The sequence below is a fragment of the Lepidochelys kempii genome, chromosome 19 (assembly GCF_965140285.1).
Source record: "Lepidochelys kempii isolate rLepKem1 chromosome 19, rLepKem1.hap1, whole genome shotgun sequence".
NCBI lineage: Eukaryota > Metazoa > Chordata > Testudines > Cheloniidae > Lepidochelys > Lepidochelys kempii.
This window is the reverse complement of record NC_136398.1, coordinates 10,180,612-10,202,500: the sequence shown is the minus strand read 5'-3', so window position 1 is coordinate 10,202,500 and position 21,889 is coordinate 10,180,612. Positions and strand designations below refer to the sequence as shown.

General features: G+C 48.3%; 1 protein-coding gene across 1 annotated transcript in view; it reads right to left on the bottom strand.

The window, feature by feature from the left end:
• ARID1A (AT-rich interaction domain 1A) overlaps window positions 1-21,889 on the bottom strand; it is a 78,663-nt gene that overhangs the window by 1,417 nt on the left and 55,357 nt on the right. Inside the window, exons 9-20 of the mRNA XM_073317971.2 lie at window positions 20,940-21,085; window positions 20,742-20,851; window positions 15,646-15,855; window positions 14,780-14,987; window positions 6,679-6,811; window positions 6,128-6,300; window positions 5,797-5,947; window positions 5,541-5,672; window positions 5,298-5,394; window positions 2,872-3,739; window positions 2,443-2,573; window positions 1-1,515 (exon numbers count right to left, since the gene is read on the bottom strand). The exon at window positions 1-1,515 is cut by the window's left edge and continues 1,417 nt beyond it. Of these exons, the coding sequence (XP_073174072.1) occupies window positions 1-1,515; window positions 2,443-2,573; window positions 2,872-3,739; window positions 5,298-5,394; window positions 5,541-5,672; window positions 5,797-5,947; window positions 6,128-6,300; window positions 6,679-6,811; window positions 14,780-14,987; window positions 15,646-15,855; window positions 20,742-20,851; window positions 20,940-21,085 (3,874 nt within the window). The remainder of the gene's footprint in view (window positions 1,516-2,442; window positions 2,574-2,871; window positions 3,740-5,297; window positions 5,395-5,540; window positions 5,673-5,796; window positions 5,948-6,127; window positions 6,301-6,678; window positions 6,812-14,779; window positions 14,988-15,645; window positions 15,856-20,741; window positions 20,852-20,939; window positions 21,086-21,889) is intronic.

Below are 21,889 nucleotides of genomic sequence, written 5' to 3'. Positions count from 1 at the left end.
AGGGTTTTGCATGTGCATCAAGCTGGCCTGACTCTGCTGGAACTGAGTGGTTGCCAGGCTGTCCTCCAAGAAGCCCAACAAGTTGCCAATGCTGCCCTTCTGCACTGCAATTGCTCTAGCTGCCAGGCTGTCGCCCTGTGCCAAGTTGGCCAGCAGTACCACAGCCATCTCTCGACACACTGGGTTCTTTCTGTCACTAAGGAAACGCACCATGGTGCTATAGACCTTCTCCAAGCGACTAAAGGGGGGAGTTGCAAGAATCAAATCCACGTTGTTGTCCTGGATGCTGAGTTTGCTGAGAGTTTCCAAAACCAGTCTCTGAGGGGAGAGGACAGCATTAGGCCCCAGGGTTGGAAAAGGATCCTGGGCCTCTGCTGATGGACATACTGCCCAGTGGAGGAGTCCATCCAGGACAGGCAAACAGATGCTTTCCGGGTACGGGGAGAGGTCCAACTGACCAGAAATGTTGGCCAGTGTAACCAGCGTGTTTTCACGCAGCATCTCCAAGCAGTCCCACCACCACTCCACCTTGTTGCAGCTCACCCCTTGGTCCTGCTCCTCTTCCTTCTCATAGGTCAGTGGTGCCTGTTTGCGTTCCGGATGCTTGTGGTGCAGGAGAATCAGTTTCCCTAGAATCAGCAGCAGACCGGGGTGCTTAGACATTTCAAAGTCATTGCCCGGCACAAACGATAAACTCCTGATGATGTTAGACACACAGACACAGCGTTTAGCTAGAGAGTCTTGCCAGTCTAGAAGGGTGCACAGGGGTGTCTCATCTTTACTGTGAGGTTCGTCCTCCAGAATTTTGATATTTCTGTGGCTCTGAGCTGGACTACTGCCAAATGGAAATTTGCTGCTTTCCTTTGTTGCTTCCGAGTTTTTGACCTCCTCCTCCGCCAGCGAACCTGGCCGTGCCGAAAGCATGTCATCCATAGTAGCTGTTATCCTTTTCTCCGGGGGACCATCAGATGGCAGATTCTCCCCCTCTCTAGTTCCTGGATTGCTCTCAGCTGTGGAACGTTTTCTCAAGGCAGAGTTGCAGGAAACTCGTTTGTGAGTTAACAGTAGCTCCATTTTGCTCTCAAAGTGGGTTTGAATGTGTTCAGTGGTGTCTCCACCACCAATCCGCCAGTGCAGCAGTCCACTTTCAAACTCCTGTACTCGCCCCAGCTTGTCTGAGTAATCTACCACAAATGGGTCGTTCTTCTGCACTATCTTGACTGGCAGCTTGTCAAATTTACTGACTAGTTTTTCCTCATTGCTCTCTAGGGGTGCTTTCTCTTTACTTGCAAATGCAGCCTCCTCTTCCTCCTCCTCTTCCTCATAGTTAGGGCTCTGTGGCTCCTCCTCTTCGTCCCCCTCTTCAGGAGGGGGACTTGAAGACTTGCAGAATCTTTCAGGATCTAATAGTGTTTTTTGTCCTGGATCTCCCACCTCATATTCCTTTAGGATCCCAAAGATTTCGATCAGGCAACGCCGGAAATATTCCACCAGTAGCTCCAGCAACCCTGGCAGCTGCAATAGAAAGAACAAGGGGAGGAGGGGAAAAAATAAATAAATCAGAGCAAGCTAGGCCAATACAAGTGATTGGGGAAGTTGGTCAGAAGAGAGTTAAGAGCTGAAACCGTATTGGCAATTAGTTTATTATTATACTGGTTACACATTACACAGTATTTGCTACTCTAAACAGACTTCCCATCTTCTGGGAAAGGGGGTAATGGAGGGGGAGAAAGAAAAAAAAAAAGGTCAGTCAGTATTTTACTATCCATCACTGACCACACACACAACACGCCCCTACACCCCCTTCCTGGTCACCTCCTCCTTCCTTCAAGCACAGGGTGGCAAAATACAACAGCAAATGAAACAGTATTTACAATATAGTAGTTCATATTTTTTGCTATGGCTGGGGTGAGGAGGAAGGAGGTGTAACGCCACATGCACCAGACACCCAGCCAGAGCCAGTTTAGGAAGAAGGTTAGCTTCCTTGAACTGGCATCCAAACTTCAGGAAAAGAGGCGTGACAAAGACAGACAGCTACAGAAAACAAAATGGCATTGTAGCTCATCAGAGAAGATAGTCAGCCTTCAGAATTTTGCGGTGCCCTTACTGTGAAGGTAGGTTTGAACACCTCATCCCTGTTATTCCCTTTTTGTACCACAGAGACAACACATCCACCATCCAGGCAAAACCTTGCATTTGCACACAATGCAAGTGGATAACTGTGTATACCGACAAAGTAGTCGGGCATGCAATTACCCAGACACTCTACATGTATGTATTCGGGTTGGCCTACACAACAGTTATGTTACATTTCTGCAAATGTTGGGATGGCTGGAGGTTTGGCTCTAGATGGAGAACACCTGTATTCTGCTATCTTGTTGACAGGATTCTGAACATAGGTTAGTGCTTCAAAGACCTAGATCTCAGAGCATCTGCACCTACCTGGCTGAGGTTGAAGGTCATTATGCTGTTGTCATCATAGAGCAGGATGTTTATGGTATCCAAGGCCCACGTACTTTCAGCCAGCAAACCAGACTTCAGAGACATCATCACTCTCCATGCTTCAGGAGTTCCTGTAATACAAACATATGATACCACCAGTTCCTGGCACTAAGAAACGGAAAAAAAAAAGGACTGACACTAAATATTGCTTTCTGATTCCATGGACAGCAGAGCCCATTCCACGGGGCTTTACTGACCACAGTGCAGACAAACTAAATATGCGGTGGGAGGGTGGGGCGTGATTCAGACAAGGCCACCTGAGACCCATTTCCTTTGGTGGCTCCCTTCCCAACAGCCTGCCCCCAAAAGCAGTGATGGTTCTGACAGGACATCCCCAACAGCTACAGCAGAGCAGGAGCTTAGTCTTACCAATATCTTTCGTGGTCAGCCGTCTCCTTTGCTTCAACACGGGCTGCGTAGCTTCCACGGATCCGGGTGGGAAGGTGATGTCCCGTCGTGTCATGGGAGGCTGTACGGCTGCTGAGGCTATATGCGAGGCAGGGACGGGAGGTCCTGCTTTCTGCATTTTCATCCCCGAGTGCAGGAACGGAGATTTGCTGGGTGAGGTGCGGTTCTCCAGAGGTCTGGGCAGAGGTGCTGGGCTGGATACCTGAGGAATGTGATTCTGCATGCTAGGAGGGGTCTGGTAGTTAGGCTGTGGGGGCCTTGTCATTGGGGGTACCGGGGCAGAAGGACCATAAGGAGGCTGACGGTTCCCATGGGAGGGCCATGGCCCCTCATGATTTACCCTCTGATCTGCATGTAGAATTTCATCTGTTCGATTCACTCCATGATAAGCAGGCCCCTGGGCTGCAGAGCCTGAACTCTGCCGATTTGGATAGCTGTACCCTATTTCATTGCGCCCTTGCCACAAGCTGCCCTGCTGCAAGCCCTCTGGAGTAGACTGTATGGGACCACCCATCATCTGTGGTGGCATATTCTGCTGGGCAGTCGAGCCCGGGGGAGCCGAGACCCTGTCTCTGCCAAATTGGAACGGGAACTGGTTCTGCGGCCCTCCAGCAGGTCGGCGGTCAGTGGCAGGGTATGTACTCCCATACTGGTTCTCCACAGCAGGACATGTATAAGGCTGTGCAGTTTGCTGCTGGCTCGGTTGTTGGGTCTGTGCTGTAGGCAGCTGCTGCTGCCCCTGCCCGGTGCTGTACGATACGTTGTACATCTCCCCTTCGTGTCGCTTGGCAGGTGGGCCATAACTGCCATCCATCGGTCGCTTGTAATTCTACAAGGAAGATGCACAAAGCAGTTGGTAATGGAGATTATTTATAAAACGCTAAAGGCAATGCGGCAGAGCTACACAGACCAAGTGGGACTGCATCCCCAAATCATACGAATGCTACTGTCTAACCTGGACTGAGGGGAACTTTTCTAAATGGTCAAGAAGACCAACCTTCCCACATGAGGCCTGAAGAGACAGCAGCCTCCGAAGTTTACAAGCCAAGACTGATTCTTTCAGGCATTTTGAGTTTTCCTAGCTGCTTCCATAAGGGCAGCTTTCAGGGCAGGCTAACGGTCAGTGGGAAAGACTTGCCTATAAAAAGAGCTCAGCCTCTTAGCCTTTAGTACAGTCACCCCACAGTACAATCTGTGTGTGGATTCCTGTTCGGTCTCAGCAGCTTCAGCAGACCCTGTTCCAGTTCTTCCATAAATTGGACAGCAGAATAGAAGGTTCCACTGAACTCTCAGATAGGGTGTGAATCAAAAGCTACAGTTCGTACTTCTAATTGTTCCTTTCATCATAGATCTCAAAGCATCTTACAGAAGTGAGGATGACCCCTTTTTTACATATGGAAGGTCAGTTGGGCCATGACAGAACCAGGATTAAAACCCAGATCTCAACACCCAGTCCTGTGCCCTAACTACCGTGCTGTCTATCTAGGCTTCAACGTGATGCTCTAGAGCTCCAGGAAGACACTTGAGAACCAAAGTAACTGAAACCCTTGGCCCAGTGCCCTATGGCTCTGGTTGCAAAGCCAAACAAACTGCAAAGCAGTTGGAATTATTCTTAGCACAGCGCTGAAAGTGCCCTCTACTCTATGTTCACAAGCCAGACAGGATCTATCCCAAAATTGCAAGAAAAACAAGGGACTGATTGAGGCATTGCCATGAATAGCAAATTAAATTTCCTCTCTTCATTTTTATGGACGTTACACTAAACTCTTCTCTGAAAAAGGTACCCTGTATAACACTCAAGGGAGGGATATAACCCCAAAATCTTCAGCAATGGGCTCAGGAAGTGAAAAATATCCAAGAAAATTCTGGGTTGCGTGGAAGGATCCAAGTCAGAGGCAGTTACCTAGACCTATTAAGGGATGATCACCAGGCCATACATGAAATACTAGACAAACCTGCTGACTGGACACCAAAGACTGTTAGAGATACTGTGGGGATCAGACAGGTATGTTCCAGGGAGCACAAAACCCCAAGTGAAGCTTCCTGGGCTCCTGGAATCTGAACTAGTAAGTGTACTAGCTATGTACTGAAGAGCCCCCACTTTACAGAACACAGCTAACAGGACGAAATGTACACACTGCACAAAACCACAACGTGTATTACAGCAAAGTTGCATTAAAACCTGTTTAACTACTTGGAAACTGGCAGTAACATGGAAAGGTTTTGCATGATGTTTGGGCGTGTACATTCTATAGAACTCTCAAACATTACATAGAAATCAGTACAGCAGACAGCTACCCCAGAACACAATTTGCTTTTGACAACTTTCCACAGGTAAATCATCCCACGTTTCCCTGGAGCGAACTGGAGACGTTTGGGGAGCTCACCTGCTGTTGCTGTTGATATATGGTGGTTTGCTGACTGGGAAAGGGGCTGCCAGAGGATGTGCCTTGAGTGGAGAACTGATTGCCATAGGAATCATGTCTGCAGAGAGAGATTGAACAGGTGCATTACCTCCTGCCCAGGTGCACACTTAGCAATAAGGGTTTCTGAACTCCCTGTCTGTAGTGGGAGGCAGCCAGTTCTATTAACTGGCAAACGCTGCTTGCTTGGCACCAGCCGGCACCTACCGTTGCTGCTGCTGTTGCTGCTGTGGATAGCGGCTGGGAGAGTACATCCCTGAGTCAGGGGTGGAAGGCATAATGTTGGCCTGGGGAGTTCCAGTTCCTAAGCTTCCCTCGGGTCCCATTCCTGGTTCCGTCCTGCACAAACACATACACTTGTCAAGGCTGCTCCTTTGTTCCTCTAGAGGAAAGAGGCTACCAGAGAAGTCACTGTTGTGAATAAGGGATACACTATTACACTTAGAGTCCAGCAAGCCCTCACCTCACTCTGTCGTAAGGACCTCCATAGGGATAATGTTGCCGTTGTCCCAGGGCCATGTTACCCATCCCTGGACCTGCAGCACGATTATACGGGTCACCCATACCAGTGTTGGGGCCCTGCCCTGAGGACATGAAGGGGTCACTTCCTGGAGCTGGGAGAGGAAAAGAAAGAATCAGCACAGAAAGTTCACCTTGGAATCAGAAAAAAACATTTTCCCCTTTTGCAGGAGATGGATGGCTCTGGCCCAGGGGCTGCATATATCCCGAAGGCACCTTTCAGGGGTTAGACAGTTCAATGGGTTAAGTGCTTCTGTATAAAAGAGCTCCATCACCTTTCCTCATACTGCTATAAGGATCCTTATTTGGCTCGTAGGACATGCGACCCATCATGTCAGAGGTATTCATGCTGGGCTGGTACCCGGGATTTGGAGTCATGGAGTTCCGCTTCTGGAAAGTGGGGTCACTGCCATCTGCAAAGGCATCCTGAAGACCTACTGAGTTACTCCTGATATAATACAAGAACATACTCTTTAGAGTAAAGTCCTGTGCCACTCTTCGCCCCCACACCCCAGATCACCCATCTTGTAGGTGAGGAGGGGGTATCCTATCCCCCTTCCTGACAGACCCATCAAAAGAGGAAAGAAATCCTTGTTTCCCTTCAGAAAGGGAAACCCCCTAGGAGAGACTAACAATGATTACACAGATGATGGGATATAGTTGCCAATTCCACAGCTTCACTACCAGTTATTACAAAATGAGCGTGACTCGTGCAACTGACCAAAACGCTCACCTTGGCCCCAACTCAATTGCTAGCGAACATTAGCAATCCTGCCAGCAACACAGGCTCTTTGCTCACAGCAGACAGAATGTGGCAGTGTAATACCTGATGCCTGGCAAAGGGGGCATCTGACTGTGTGGTGTAGACGCTGGCGTTGGTGGTTTCAAATCTCCTCCCTCTGCCATAGAGCTGCTGGTGGATTGAGGTGTCTGAGGACCCTGCATGGAGCCTGAACCCGCTGCAAGCAGAGAAAGCCAGCATGAGTAGATATGCACCAGACAGAAGAGGTCATCCAGAAACACTCCAGAATCTCAGCAACTCCAAAAATCAAGAGACACACCCTGAAGGAGTGGTATGGCCATTCTCAAAACATGGACAGGTAAAACCTCTCTCTAACCCTCCCTCTAAAACAGAACCTGTTTGAAAGATAAAGGAAAGCAACAGTGAATATAGCAGTACAAGGACATACCATCAGCTATCCAGACTTCCCAACAAATCCATACACAACATGTTGAGCTGTGAGAATGCTTAAGGCTCTCATAATTCTCTGTCAGAAAGAATGTGTCTTATGTTTTCTATCCAATTGTCCCACCCTCACCCCTTTAAAACATCTCCCACCATACTGGACAAGCTTCCCAGATTATGTGGTGTCAGAGGAAGATGCTTAGCTGTGTACCAGGCTGCACAGAATTAAAATGTTTCTCCAGCAAGTGTGACAACCCCAACCCCAATATCAGAGTTAGCAGCCCGGCACCTTCATGTTCACACCATACTCAAGGCAAAGATAGTGAGTTCGATGTCTCATAAGGCTCACATCCTTTACGAGATGGAAACTCCACTGCCTTCAGGGGAAGTAACTCTGATTTTGTACTGCACGGCTCCTTTCTCTGATGTGCCCTTTCCGGTGGGGATTCTTTCAGGAGAACCCTAGAAGCACTCCTAAGCCATCTTGGGATAGGCTCTTAGGAACAGGGACCAGAGAAAGAACAGCACTTTCAATGAATGACAAAGCCCTTGTTTAGCAAAGAAGTGGAGGATCAACTGAGACAAAGAAGCTATGGAAAACCCTCGCTTGAAAATCCTAGGCCACCACGTGTAACCAAGCACACAGCGAGCTCAGGGAGTTCCACTATTCCATGGAACTACTGCTATGCTCCTTGCAGCTGGCAAGAGCTGAACTCTTAATTAATGTTTCCATTAGTTACCATTCCCAGCACCCGATCTCCCTCAGCTTCAGCCTTGCTGGTTGATGAGTCATTTCAGCTATTCATTAAAATCCTCTAAGGTCACATACAGGTCATGTTTGTTTATGCCCCACCTTCCTGGCACCCTGTCCCTCTCCCCCCCCTTCCTCCCTCTCAGTCTGGGGACTTCTCCACAGAAGGAAGGGCAGTCAAGCTCAGCAGGGAGCTTCATTCATAACCTCCCCCACGCCCTTCTTCGCTATTCATTAGCATTTCAGCTCCACTCCCGCCCCCCTGGGAATTCAGCGCTGGGCTCCACTGCATTAGAACGCACAGACATCAACAGGAAGAGGCTGTTTGTCCCCATCCCCTGCTGTCTCTCCTACTCACTATTTTACAAACAGTTGGAGACAAGCCAATTCCATCCTCTGAGAATAAAACCTAACAGCCCGCTGGAGGCACCTCCCAGGGGACACCCAGCCAGTCACACTCAGGAACCCAAGAAGGGAAGGGGGGGCGGGGAGAGAAAGAGGAGGAAGCCCAGAAGGCTATATCCAGACTCCTGGGAACACAAGTCACGCAGCTTTGGGCGGGGAGGGGGGGCGCAAACTGCACACTAAATGGTTTTACAGTGAGGATTGCCTGAGCAGGGCATACGTTTCATTAGACACTCTCCAGTAGCCTTACCCCATCACACACACCGAGGAAGTCCCTATGTATTCCACAGCTACAAAACATACCCCTTAATGCAGAATTGTATATTGAAATCTAAGCCTCCATTAAGATGAAAATAAGTGGAAAGCGATCTTCACAGCCAGAAGGGCCAGCAATCAAAGGCAAACAGAGTAGTCTGCAAACAGCCTGAAGCAACAGCTCTGAGTGATATGAACTGCCTCCATTCATCTTCATGGAGTGTTAACTTGGTATGCCAGCAATAGCAGCTTAAATGCATTCAGTGGTGGACATGCAGGGCATAGCTTTGGAAACCAGAACTCAAACTTTTCCACTCCACCACCAAAAGAGAGTCACTCACCTCTTCCTTGTTTGCAAGAGAGGAACAGAAGCATCCCCACAGCGCTAGAAGCCACCAGCTACCTCCTGGGTTCTAACTGTCAAACTGCTGTCAGCTGCCAAACCTAACTCAGGCCTCCTGCCCTCCTGGATACCAAATGCCCCACTGCCCTCTACTCAGCTGCCAAAAAAACTTTCTGAGAGAGCGAGTTGCCTATATGCACTCACATTTGTGGGATGCTTCCCCTGTCTGGGTTTCAGGAACCTGGTGGGACAGCATGAGCAGCCACCTGAGGCACTGAGGTTTGGAGCCAAGGTTGTTAGAGGCAACTATGTGGGTGGGCGAATACACTGAGAATGGTCCTCCTAAAGCAAGCATCAGATCTACAGGCCAAGTCAATAGAGCAGTGCTGCATAAACGTACAAAGAATTCGAGGTAGCAGGCCTGCAAATTTCCATCACTAAAGCAAGCCACCAATGCCACCGTATCACTAGAAGGCCAAGTCTTGAGAATAACGCTTGCTAAAGAAAAAGAGAAAGCTATGCACCATCTAATTCACTGACAGGTACTAAGTGGAAATGCCACCCCTTCTACATTAATCTCCAAATGCCACAACTAAGTAACTTCCTAGATCAGTGGTTTTCAAACTTTATTTCTTGTGACCCAGTTGAAGAAAACTGTTGATGCCAGTGACCCAACGAAGCTGGGGATGAAGGGTTTGGGAGGGGCCGAGTGTAGGTGGGGCCCAGGGCTGGGGTAAGGGTGCAGGGGGTAAGGGGTTGGGGTGCAGGAGGTCAGGGCTCGGGATGAGGGGGTTGGGGTGCAGGAAGGGGTTCTGGGGGCTCAGGGCTGAGGCATGGGATTGGGGCACAGACTTACCTCCAGCGGCACAGTGGGGGTGCTAAGGCAGGCTTCCTGCCTGTCCCGGCACCATGGGCTATGCTGCACCCCAGAAGCGGCCAGCAGGTCTGGCTCCTAAGCGGAGGCATGCAATCGGCTCTGCGCGACTCTTGCCTGGAGGTACTCCCCTCCTTCCCCCCACCATTCCCATTGGCTGGTTCCTGGCCAGTGGGAGTGTAGAGCTGGTGCTCAGGGCGGAGGCAGCACGCAGAGCCCCATAGCCCTCCTGCCTAGAGGCAGGACTCGTTGCTGGCCGTTTCTGGGGTGCGGCCCGGTGTTGGGAAAGGTAGGCACTAGCCTGCCTTAGCTAGGCAGCACTGCTGACGGTGCTGACCAGAGCAAGGCGACCCAGCGCTTTACGTGCCGCAACCCAGTAGTGGATCGTGACCCACAGTTTGAAAAACACTGTCCTAGGTGCCTTAGTCCTAACCAAATAAACTCAGAACCCTCTTAACACCTTGGTTATGCAATCTAATTTCCCTGTTGGAAAGAATGAGGTTTTGTGAAGAAAGCTGGAAGAGATCAGCGGTCTGGTTTAAGTTTAACTCAGATGCTGCTTTAGGCAAAATTTTTGCCTAATGACAAAATAGTTTCATCCTGTGGAATACAGTGAAGTTAATCCCACACTGGGACAGGTTTCCTGAATGGTGGAAAGACATTACTCAGTTCTCCGAGGAAACTTTTGACTGTGGCTGAATGCTTCACAGTTGTCTATGGGAGAGCGGTATTCTGAGATGGCAAACAAATGCATTTTGTTCAAGGACACAGCAAGGCTGATGCTTCAGATACAGTAAGAAGTCAATAAAAGATTATATGAACGCAGAGCATGATGAACTGCCGTCCACTGCTGGAAGAGGGAAAACCTTTATCCACTTCTGGGAGCAGTATTTCAATATGGAAGGCTTCTTGGTCTGCAAAGAGATCCTTTGTAGCCTTGCAAAATCTGCTAGATGAGAAGAAATCCATGTCCTGTGACCCAAACAGCAAGGTGAAGAGACTGATCTGGGATGCAAGACCAGATTAATTTTCTTAGGTTACATGGCCCAGTGGCATAGGTAGCTGGTATGGAGACTCTTGGAGACCTATAGAGCAATACTGCCTGTTCCAAAAAACTGGACTGATCAAGCTAAACCAGGCCCTGATCAATGGTCTCTCACCGCCAGCGGTAGTAAGGGGATTGGTGGAAACGCACATAGTGGATCCCTGCTCCAATTCCATCGGAAGAACACCGGTCACTGGACTTTCTGTTCGGCCCTGCTCTGGAACAACAACAGTAGTGAGGATGCTGCACTGCTGCCTCTACCTGAGGAGGTACATTTTCCTGCCCAGACAGAAAATCTTTCTGGTTTTGTCAGAAGGGGGGGCACCACCAACCCTGGAGCTCTTAAGGCTTCCCACTGGCTGCAGAGACAGCCAGAAGAGTTTGAGTCAGGTACGGGAAAGACGCTGAAATCCCTGCTGTAGAACCAGGTACAAGTGACCTCCCTTTGTGGTGATGAAGGGTGCAGATCCTGGGGTGAGCCAGCTGCCTGCAGCAGGTGTCATTAAGCCTTAATCAACAGATAAGTTCTTCTCCTTGTTCTCAAGTACAGTCTATCTCAAAACAGGGAGCATTTTCTTCCTGAACTTGGACAGTCTTCAACTCTAAAGATAATTATTCAAACCTGCAACTCTTGAAATTATCTGTAGTCATCGGGGTAATGAGGGCAGACGTGACAGTATTCAGGCAAAACAGAAGGACTGACATTAAATGCGACTTCATCCCTATCCAGCAGGCACGTTACACTGTGGATATGAGCCAAAGGTGGAGAGAGATGATAGACTCAACAATTTAAAGAGGCAAAGAAGGTCATGGTGATTGCCCTTGGCCCTTTTGGGAAAGGTCAAAGAAGCAGGCTTCTCAACTGGCCACCAATAAACTGAGGGAGGTAGCTGCATCATCCATGGGTTAAAGCATGGGGAGGACGGGAGAAAGCAGCAGCATCTGCAGAGAAATATGCCAGGGAGTCTGAGAAACCTTTGAGAGAAAGGTCCTGGTGGGGCCTGAAGGAGAATCTCACAACCCCAGATGCTTCCTTTTGCCAGGACTGACAAAATTTACACAACTGGAGTACTCTCAAAGTAGGACTCTGTTTCACTGTCCTGGAAGATGCTTATCCCAGAACCAAAGGCTCTCTCTTTCCCACATTAAGGTGCTTCAGAGCAGACCTTTGCATGGGAATGGGACCCTAACCAGAAAATGCATCTGAAGATCTGGCTTGTAGGGGTTAAATCAGAGGTGGGCAAACTACAGCTTGTGGGCCAACTCCTGCCCAGCCCTTGAGCTCCTGGCCGGGTAGGCTAGCCTCCAGCCTCTCCCCTGCTGTCCCCCATCCCCTGCAGCCTCAGCTAGCCATGCCACCAGCACTCTGGGCAGCGAGATCCTGCCGGGCAGCATGGCTGGCTCCAGCTGGGCAGTGCTGCTGCCAGTCCTAGTGCCCTGAGTGGCATGGTAAGGCAGCGGGGGTGGTTGGATAGGTGTGGGAGTCCCGGGGGCCTGTCAGAGAGCATAGGTGTGGATAGGGGTCAGGGCAGTCAGGGAGCTGGGGGTGGGGGGGTGGGGTGTTTGAAGTGGGAGGGGGCAGAGGCCAGGCTGTTTGGGGAGGCACAGCCTTTGGAACATACAGTTTTGGAACCCTGATGTGGCCCCTCAGGCCAAAAAGTTTGCCCACCCCAGGTTAAATCATTAGGAGGACCTGGAACCAGCTGGGTATACCTGGTCTTTTGCAATAGAGGCTTAAAGGCTTGGCATGTTCAAAACAGCCATCCAGGGAACGACCTTCTCCAATACAAATAGAATAGAAGGTTTCACACACTGGGAAGACAAAGGGGCAGAAAACGCACTCTTAAACCCAGAGTTTTCTCCTGTTCTGTACAGTCTGGATCAGACATGATGCCCAGGAACCAAGGAACAAACTGGAGATTCCCCAGGAAATGAAACTACACAACAGAGACTATTTAATTATCTATTCTAAAGCTCCTCTAAATGGTCTATAACCAAAACCATCCCAACATCTACCAATAAATTTGTGTTTTAAAACAACAAAAAAGGCTTTGGGCACAGAGTCCTAGACCTGCAGCTAGCCCTAGGAAAGCAACAGACTGATGCGGTATCTGACAACACATCCCCATAACGCAAGCTTCAAGTATTCTGTGCCGCAGAGGGGTGCTTTTGTGATCACAAGGTGCTACTTTCCCAAAAGGTTCCCACATCGCAGCAGCACGTGGTGCTGCTTGAATATGCTGAAGTCATCTCGGAGAGCCTCCTCCAGGTCACTCTCCCATACTTCCCCATCCTCCATCACGCAGTTACGCATTGTCAGTATAAAAGTCTGCAGAATACGGAACATATGGTGGCAGCGTAAAAAAGCCAGTATCAAAGATATCTCAAACTCCAGTTCCTAGACGGTAAGTTACGTGGTCCCTAGGGATACTCACTGCAGGCATGTACGTGCTCAGGGTGCCAAGGACTAGAAATTCTTCAGCAGTGACCATTGGTCCACGCCAGCACCCTGCGCCTTCTTGGGCTGCAAACCCAGGGCATAAGGGACAGCACACACTGACCACCTCTCCAGTTCCCACCTGCCACAAGTCATGTGAGGATCCAGAGAAGAGGCGGAAGGAGGAGAGGTCATGAACACACACAGGGACCACACATCTTTAGGAACTCCAATTACTGTAAGGGAAGTAACCGTCTTTTCTTCGAGTGCTGGTCCCTAGGTGTTTACTATGGGTGACGCCCACACCATACCTATTGAGGAGGTGGGCCTGGGGCATAACTGCCACAATAGGTGGAGAAACAAAAGGGGAAACCCATAATTAACAGCTTAAGAATCTACTAAATCAGCGGTTCTCAAACTTTAGCAACCCGAGGACCCCCATTTTGATTTAAAATTTTTCAGGGACCCCTTGCCCCAGCCCTTCACTGTTGCTTGCTCTCCCTCACTTTCACCGGGCTGGGGCAGGCGGTTGGGGTGCTGGGGGGGGGGGTGAGGGCTCCAGCTCGGGGTGTGGGCTCTGGGGTGGGAGGTTTGGGGTGCAGGAGCAGGCTCAGGGCTGGGGGCGGGGGGGGGTTTGCGGGCTCCAGGAGGGAGTTAGGTGTGGGAGGGGACTCTGGGCTGGGGCAGGGGTGTGGGAAGGGGTTCGGGGTCCCGGCAGCACTCACCACAGCTCCGAGGAAGCAAACACTAGGTCCCTGAGGCCCCATGGCACATGGGCAGCCAGTGAGGCACAGTGCGCTGCCCTCATGCCCACAGGCACCGCCCACAGCTCCCATTGGTTGTGGTTCCCGGCCAATGGGAGCTGCAGAGCTGGCACTCTGGTGGGGGCAGCACGCGGAGCCTCCCTGGGAGGAAGGGGGAGGAGCTGATCAGTGGGGTCTGCTGACCCTCTGGAGTACCCTCGCGGACCCCAGTTTGAGAAACACTGTACTAACTAGTAAAAGAACTAAAAAATTTTCGCAACATTTACAGAGAAGGCTACACACACAAGTTTCAGAGGAACAGCCGTGTTAGTCTGTATTCGCAAAAAGAAAAGGAGTACTTGTGGCACCTTAGAGACTAACCAATTTATTTGAGCATGAGCTTTCGTGAGCTACAGCTCACTTCAAAGCTCATGCTCAAATAAATTGGTTAGTCTCTAAGGTGCCACAAGTACTCCTTTTCTTTTTACACACACAAGGGTTCCCTCCCAGTCAACAAGCAGCAGAAAAGAAACTGGAGAGGTCAGCAGCCTGCCACACCCCATATTCCCTTCGTTCTCAGCATTAGGAAGATGCAGACCAACGGACACTCCTACTGAAGGAGTTCTGGATCTGGGCACATGGACAACATTTGCATCCACCATGAACACCCATGAGGATGAGCCTCGAAGAAGATACACTACAAGGAATATTTTACTCACTGTTCTATTCCCTTACATATGGGGCTCATTAAAGGCCTTAATTTGAATGCATCTGATACTGCCACGAGAATTTCCATTTTACAGTAGGAATGCGGAGGACCTTGGAGAGGAATTTAAATCCAATTTGCTGCAGAATATATGGGATCTTGTCTGTAATCTTTATACTCACCGGGAGATGGGGGCTGTATCTTGGGCTGGGACTTCTTTGAATCAGCAGCCGCAAAGATGTCTGGGGGCGGGTCTTCGCCTCGTTCAATCTTGCACTCAAAGGCATAGAGACATTGGATGTACTGCTTCTTCAAAGAACTAGCTGCACTGCTAGAAGTGCCCACATTAAGATTGGTGGCTAACTCACGCCATTTCTTGTTTTTGTTGACCTGCACAACCCAAAAAAAAAAAAAAAGGGTGGGTGGGTGTCAGAACATAAAATTCAAGCCATTTCCCCTTTCCCCAGGGTGAGACACAGACATGTTTCCCACCCTAGATACTAGCTAAACATGTTATGTAGCAATCATAACAGCTACACTATTGGGCTGAAACTGTAGATCAAAAACAAAACAGTAAGCCTCCCCTTTGCCCACCTGGAGGGGGGAAAAAGGAGTCTCAGAGCTGGATAATACCAAGCAGCAAACTGAAGTAGACATGAGGCCAGCAGGAAGCCCACATGCATCAACACTAGTAAGTGATGCAAACATAGAGAGCATCATTGCTATTCTATGGACTGGGTGAGGAAAAGTACAAGCTGGATCTCAGTGCTGTCAGAATACTCTGAACAGGAGCAACTACCTGGAGCACTGCGATTAGATCCACTTAATTCAAGGATATTGGATTTTATAAATAAGATATTAACACTATTTTAAAAGTTCCAGACTCAACTTAAATCAAAAGAACTCAATTAGCAAATCGAGTTAAGCCTGAATCCTATTGCCTATACAGCACCTGAGATTTTGAGACGGACGCGGCTATGCATACAAACGTATAGCCATCTCACTTGAGTCACAGTCGTGATGGCTTTCAGAGCTTCTGGTCACTCACCTGAGTAAGTCCTCCAATCTCCTTTACAGAGATATAGAGCCGGTAAAGGTCTAGGGGTTTTCTGCCTACAGCTGGGAGGTTGGTCATGCCCATTGCCTTCTCTTCAGTAAAGGCTAGGTAACGATCTACCCAAATCTTCCTCTCCGGCTCACCACCCAGCTCATACAATTTGGTAATCTTCTCATTGGTGGTAGTAGAGGAACTGGACTTCTAGAATAAGAAGAAAGCAGATCTCAGGATGGAGGAGCAAGTGAGGTAAGAAATTTAAACATATCAAGTTCAGGCCAGGTTCGTCATCTTATCAAGCAGAAAAAAACCTGAAGGGATAAAATTCTGTAGTTGTATTAGGAACAGCCACATATCAGCCCAAAGGTCAAATGCACACGTCTCAGTTCGATGTTGATGTAGACAGACAGACGACATAGAGCTTTTGTGGACAACGCTGCTGAGAATCACAATGACCACACTTCAAAAGGTGGAAGTTTTAGTCCACCCATAGGAAGGCTGCAGATGCCAGGTAAATTTCATCCAGACACCAGAATGGTTTGTGTGGTGAGGGAACGAGGGACGGGCAAGGGGCTACAATCTTTCTAAACAAGAGACTGACTTACCCGTAATTCTGCTTCTCTGAAGAGACCTTGTAGGATATTCATATTACTTGGGGGAGAGGAGGGGCTTTGTTCCTTAGCACAAGAAATGGGGAACTCCCTCAGCTCTTAAGGTTTTCTGATCCCCAAGGACAGCACGAACAGGATAAGGGAAAGCCAAGACTCCCTGCTAGCCATCACACCCTGCCAACTATAAACACTGCCCTCCAAATTTTTCAGTCAGTCCTTTTTCTAATTACTCTAGTGGAAGCTCCCAGGATACATTACTACAAATGTATCACAGATCAAAAATATGCCCCAAAGAAAACTAAGATGAGGTGTAAGAATTTGGCAGTTTAACTGAAAACCTGATAGGAAGTGGATGGGTGAGGAATCCTACAAGAGAATATCTTCCCTTCATAATTTTCCCTCCCTAATGATTCAATCTGCAGAATTTGTCACAATGCCACTAATGCCAAAAATGTTGGAAATTTCTCTCTTCCCCTGCCAGAATTTGCTGCTTTTTACTCACAAATATAAAAGGAAGATACCTCTTAAAAAATACTGCATCAAACAACCTTCAAGTCTGCGGAAGGAGACCACAATTAAAACTTCTTGATGTAAAAATAATTAATTAGCCAACTGAAAAGGAGTATCCTGAATTAAAGATTGTATTGGAGTAAGTGGAAGGAAAGGAGTTTGGCCTCTCCTATCTTAGGAACAGAGTCCGGGGTGGGAGCTCTATTCTGGAGGCTGAATCCAAGCAATAACGTGCAAGTCTGCAGAACAAGGACTGTGTAGCTACTCTACAGAGGTCAACAATTAAATATTTGAGGCAGACTGTGGTGACAACCTTGAACTGGATCAAAGGAGCTTTTACAAGGTCTTCTAGTTTCAGGCCAGCCAGGTCATAAGAGCAATCAGGCATCCATGTAGATGTGACCCTGCTGGTCACAACGTTGCCTAGCAAACGGATGTCAAAAGAAACAGAATTGGACGGATTTTTTTTTTAGGGGTGCTAGTCTAATCCAGGTAGAGCCTGAGACATCCCACCCTGGACCATCTGAGGTGGCATATATGGAAATGTGCCTCTCTGCGATGGGCATGCCGATGTGAGGAAAATGATGATAGGGCAATAAGTTAAGATGGAACTCAAAACACCACTTCAGAGCAATGTGGGATGAGTCTGCAGCACCACTTTGATCCACCTTATACCATGTTTTACAGGGATAGGCTTTAGAGCGCTTGGTGGTAGAAGTCACTGTCACCAGTTAAATGACCTTCCATGAAAGAAATTTAAGCTCCCATGATTCATAAGCGGTGTTCATCAGCTTTGACAACACCACAGTAAAGTCCCACAACACAAGGGGCTTTTTAATTGGTTTTTTTTCCCCCTCAAGTATCAATCCTTATGGGAGTCTGACAAGGAGCTGCAAAGACACTAGTTTACCTTTGATTAAGGCGGGATAGGCTAGACACACCTGGGTGGAGTCAGACAGACACACGACAAAGGTAGCCAAGCATTTTTTGCACAAGGCAAGTAAGAGGACTTGCATCATCCCATTTCCATCATCCCATCAAATCTTTTGCCCATGGAATTGTAGGGCTTTCTGGCATAAGGCTAATCAGAGATGCCAGGAGAACACAAGCCACCTGCAAGAGACACCATGACTATGCATTGCTATCTTGTCAAGTGTTCAGTGACTAACGAGCAGTTAGCTGTCTGTTTGGAGGTGGGCAGTAGCAGTCCTACCTAAACAATGATTGCAGGACCAAGCAACTATTCCATCTGGAAGCCTCTGCCAAAGAGCAGTGCCTTGTAAATGCATGGACCAAGCTCCATGTAGCTGTCTTAAAGATTTCAGAAATTCGGACAGTCTTCAAACAGGCAGCAGAGGCTGCGTGAGCTCTAATGTGGCTAGGTGGACCTAACCCGGTTAACTCTTTTTTAACATGTCTTTATACACTTGGAGACTCTCTCAGATAAACTCTGGGGGGATATTGCCTAACCCTCTCTGCAAGGGCCAAAAAAAAACCAGTCCAGGGGCATTCCTGAATGATTTTGTCCTGTCAATGTAGGAAGACCATTCTTTACTATAACTTCAAGCATGCAAAATTTAGCTTCCTTTGACAATGAGTGAGGTTTGGGGAAGAACACTTGGAAATAAATCAGTTGGTTCACATGAAATTCTGAAAGAACTTGGGTTGAGGTTTGAGAGTGATCCTGTACTTATGAAACACTGTATACAAGGGTCCCTGCCATGAGGCCTGAATCTCCTCTGCCTGTCGAGTTGATGTAACGGCCACTAAAAAAGGCAGTCTTCCTAGATAAGTGGTGAAGAGAACAAATTGCTGAGGACTCAAAGTGGGATTCATCAGTTGTGCTAACAACAGAGATCCCCAACCTGGGGACGGACAAACAAATAAGGCCCTCGAGGAACCTTACTGCTGCAGTATGGAAAAAAACAATATGGCCCGGGATAGGAAGGTGAGGAGTCAAGAGTCCAAAAATAGGAAACCAACCTCGTTTCCTCTTAGGGATGGCAAAATACTTGGAACAAAAAAAACCCTGCTCCTGAATTCTGAGGGCACCTCTTGCATTGATCCAAGTGGTAGAAGGAAGTCCACTTCTTGTTTTAATAGTATCACATGAGAAGGAGCCCTGAAAAAGGATGGGGAAAGGAGGTAGGGCCAGAAAGCAACTGGACAGAATACCCCTTGTTAATTTCTAGGATCCACTGAACCAAGCTGATCGGAGTCCAGGCTTCCGCAAAGAAGGAAGTTGCCAAAGGTAGGGATAGGTAGAGATCCTCTGGAGATTCTGCCAGGCTCTTGACCTGCCGACTGGTGGACAACAGACTGCCGCAGCAGAGGAAAAGGCAGAGGATCATCGCTGGAACCTCTGCTTCTTTATCAGCAGCTCGGATGTCCTTTGAAGGCTGGTAATAGGAGGGGCTAGAAGAATGCCGCCTGAAAGAAATCTGTGGTTTCACTGCTTCCTTCTTGTGGGTGGAACGCAGAGGCCCAGGGAGGGTAGTGTCACCCTGGAGTCCTTTAAGGAATGGAATCGGTCTTTGAACTAAAGCACTTGTTGCCCTTAAAGGGAGGATCCTCAGTTGCTGTTTGGACTGCTCCAGGCTGGAGTCAGGATGATCGTCTCATGCCCACCAATGTAGTCTGCTGGACATATCCAGTGCAGCCTATAAGGATGTGCAAACATGCTCTTTAGCTCCTCTGTGTGTTCCTGGAGGTAGCATGTCCACAAACAGACAGCTGGTTCCAACTGAAATAACGGTATTAGACAGAAGCATTTGGAGCATGTGGAGGCTGGTAGATGAAAATTTTGCATCTGAACAGGTCCAGTCTCTCCGGGTCCTTCTCCCTGGGTGAGAATTTGGAAGGCCCCTATTGCTTCAATCTCTCTTAGACCGCAGCTACTACAAGCAAACCTGGTACTGGATGGGAACAAAGGTATTCAAAATCCCTTGGAAGTGACTGAGTGTGGATGTAACCAGAATGGATGCTGGCGTGTGCCACAGGTTTTTCGCAGGTTCCAACAGTTCCTCCTTTATAGGCATGGAGAGCCTACCAGGCCTGGATGGGTGCAAGATGTCCAGCAGTCTGGGAACCTGCACCATTTCCAGAGGTATATCTAAAGTCTCTGCCATGCGCTTGTGGCAGCCCTAGAATGCCTTGAAGTCATCAGCTGAAGATGATGCTGAGAAGAGAATGAGGAGAGTGCAGCGGGAACAAGTTGTTCTGCCCTTTGTAGATGTCGTTTCTCAACACTTTCCTCCTCCTCCTGCCTTTCCAGAATCTGGGGCTAGCTGATGTGGCTGTGTTGATTTATATAGTCTCTTTGAGGAGGGGGATCTACACTGCAAAACTCTAACCCTATTAGCAAGAAAACAGACTTTCTCCCATTTCTTAAATAACGGCTCTACAGAGCCAAGGTGAGAGAGAGTGGCATTTGTACAACAGATAATTTTGAGGGAGAGGGTAATATTCTTGGGGCAGACACCATGTCATCTATGTGTTTGTACAATGCCCATGCAATGGGACCCCGATTCCAACTAGTGTCTTTAAGCACTGCTATAGCAGTAATGCCCAATAATAAGGGAGAGTATGTTGCACACAAAATCAGAGCCTGTTCCAAAGCATTCTAACCAAAATGTCAGATGTAGTTGTTTAAATTATGATCTAAAGTACTGCATGCAGAAAGAACATTCACCCCACTAGCCGTATTTGACCCAGTGGTGCAACATTTCAGAAGCAGCACGTAACAGATTACAAGGATAAGTTTACTGATGGAGGGTGGGGGAGAAAGGTGAACTAGCAAGCTTTCAGGGATCATTTAAATTGAAATACAGTCTGAAAATACTCGGCAGTAAATAGAGTTACATTATTAAATGGAGGTTTTGAACACACGAGCAATTAAACCAGTGCATGAAGGCCATATTCTCACATTTCCTATCACCTAGGAAGGTAACAGGAATACACATGCTTTACCTTTGACTTGGATTCTGTTTTTGGCGTCCCATCTGCCTTATTGTTCATTTTAGTTGCAGGCGTTAGTTTGACATCCCCAAGGCCCATCATCTCAGGACTTGCTGCCATCCCTAGAAGATTAAACAGAATCTTCAAACACTGCATTTCAATTCAGTATCATGAAATCCAATGCCCTCTTTTGGGTTAGCATTGGCTTACCTGCCGAGTTGTTGGCCATATTCCCACTCATAGGATATGGAGCACCCTGGGGGTTTATCATGCCAGCCATACTGTTAATTCCTTGTCCATAAGGAGCTCCAGTTCCCATCATCCCCCCTTGGTTCATGTTGGGATAGCCAGGAGGCCTGAAAAAAGGAGAAGGAGAGAGCAGAAGTACATTTTCAATATCAAGCATTAAGATTTGTATTCTGCTAGAGTGGGCTTTGCTAACAGAGACTTTCCTGCAGTTGAAACATGAAATGGAAGTGACTGGTTCCATGAGAATACTTTTCCACCAAAACTGACCTACAATAAAGTCTACAAGAGCACTTACGTGACTTTGAAGCCAGAATGCTTGTCTACACTGCACCACAACATGGACACTACAGGGGTGTGAACTTCAGAGTATGCTGAAGTGCTGCACTCTAACTGCTCCGTGTGGACATTGCTGCGGTGAACGAGTAGTCCTCTTTCAAATGGGACTATGTTAACGCAAACTAAATTCCTTTTAATTGGCACCAGGAGCGTCCACACAGGGCAGTTCAGGTACATCTATACAGTAATAAAAGATACATAGCAAGGCTGCAGCTGGCCTGGGCTGGTGGGGCTAAAAATCACTGTCTATATGTTTGGGCTCAGGCTGGAGCCCGAGCTCTAGGATCCTCTCCCCTCGCAGAGTTCCAGAGCTCAGGCTCCAATTCGAGCCTGAACATATATAACATAACAATTTTTCAGCCCCAGAGCCCGAGTACCGTGAGCCCAAGTCAGCTGACCTGGGTCAGCCACAAGTATTTTATCCCTGTGCCCTCAGAGCACAACACATCCCCAGAGCCCGCACTGCGGCAGTGTAGACAGTCTTAGTCTCACTGAAAGTCAATGGGACTTCAGCTCCAAAATACCTCAACCAATTTTGCAAACGGAACTTCAATGCTTTTGAAAGTTTTGCCCCC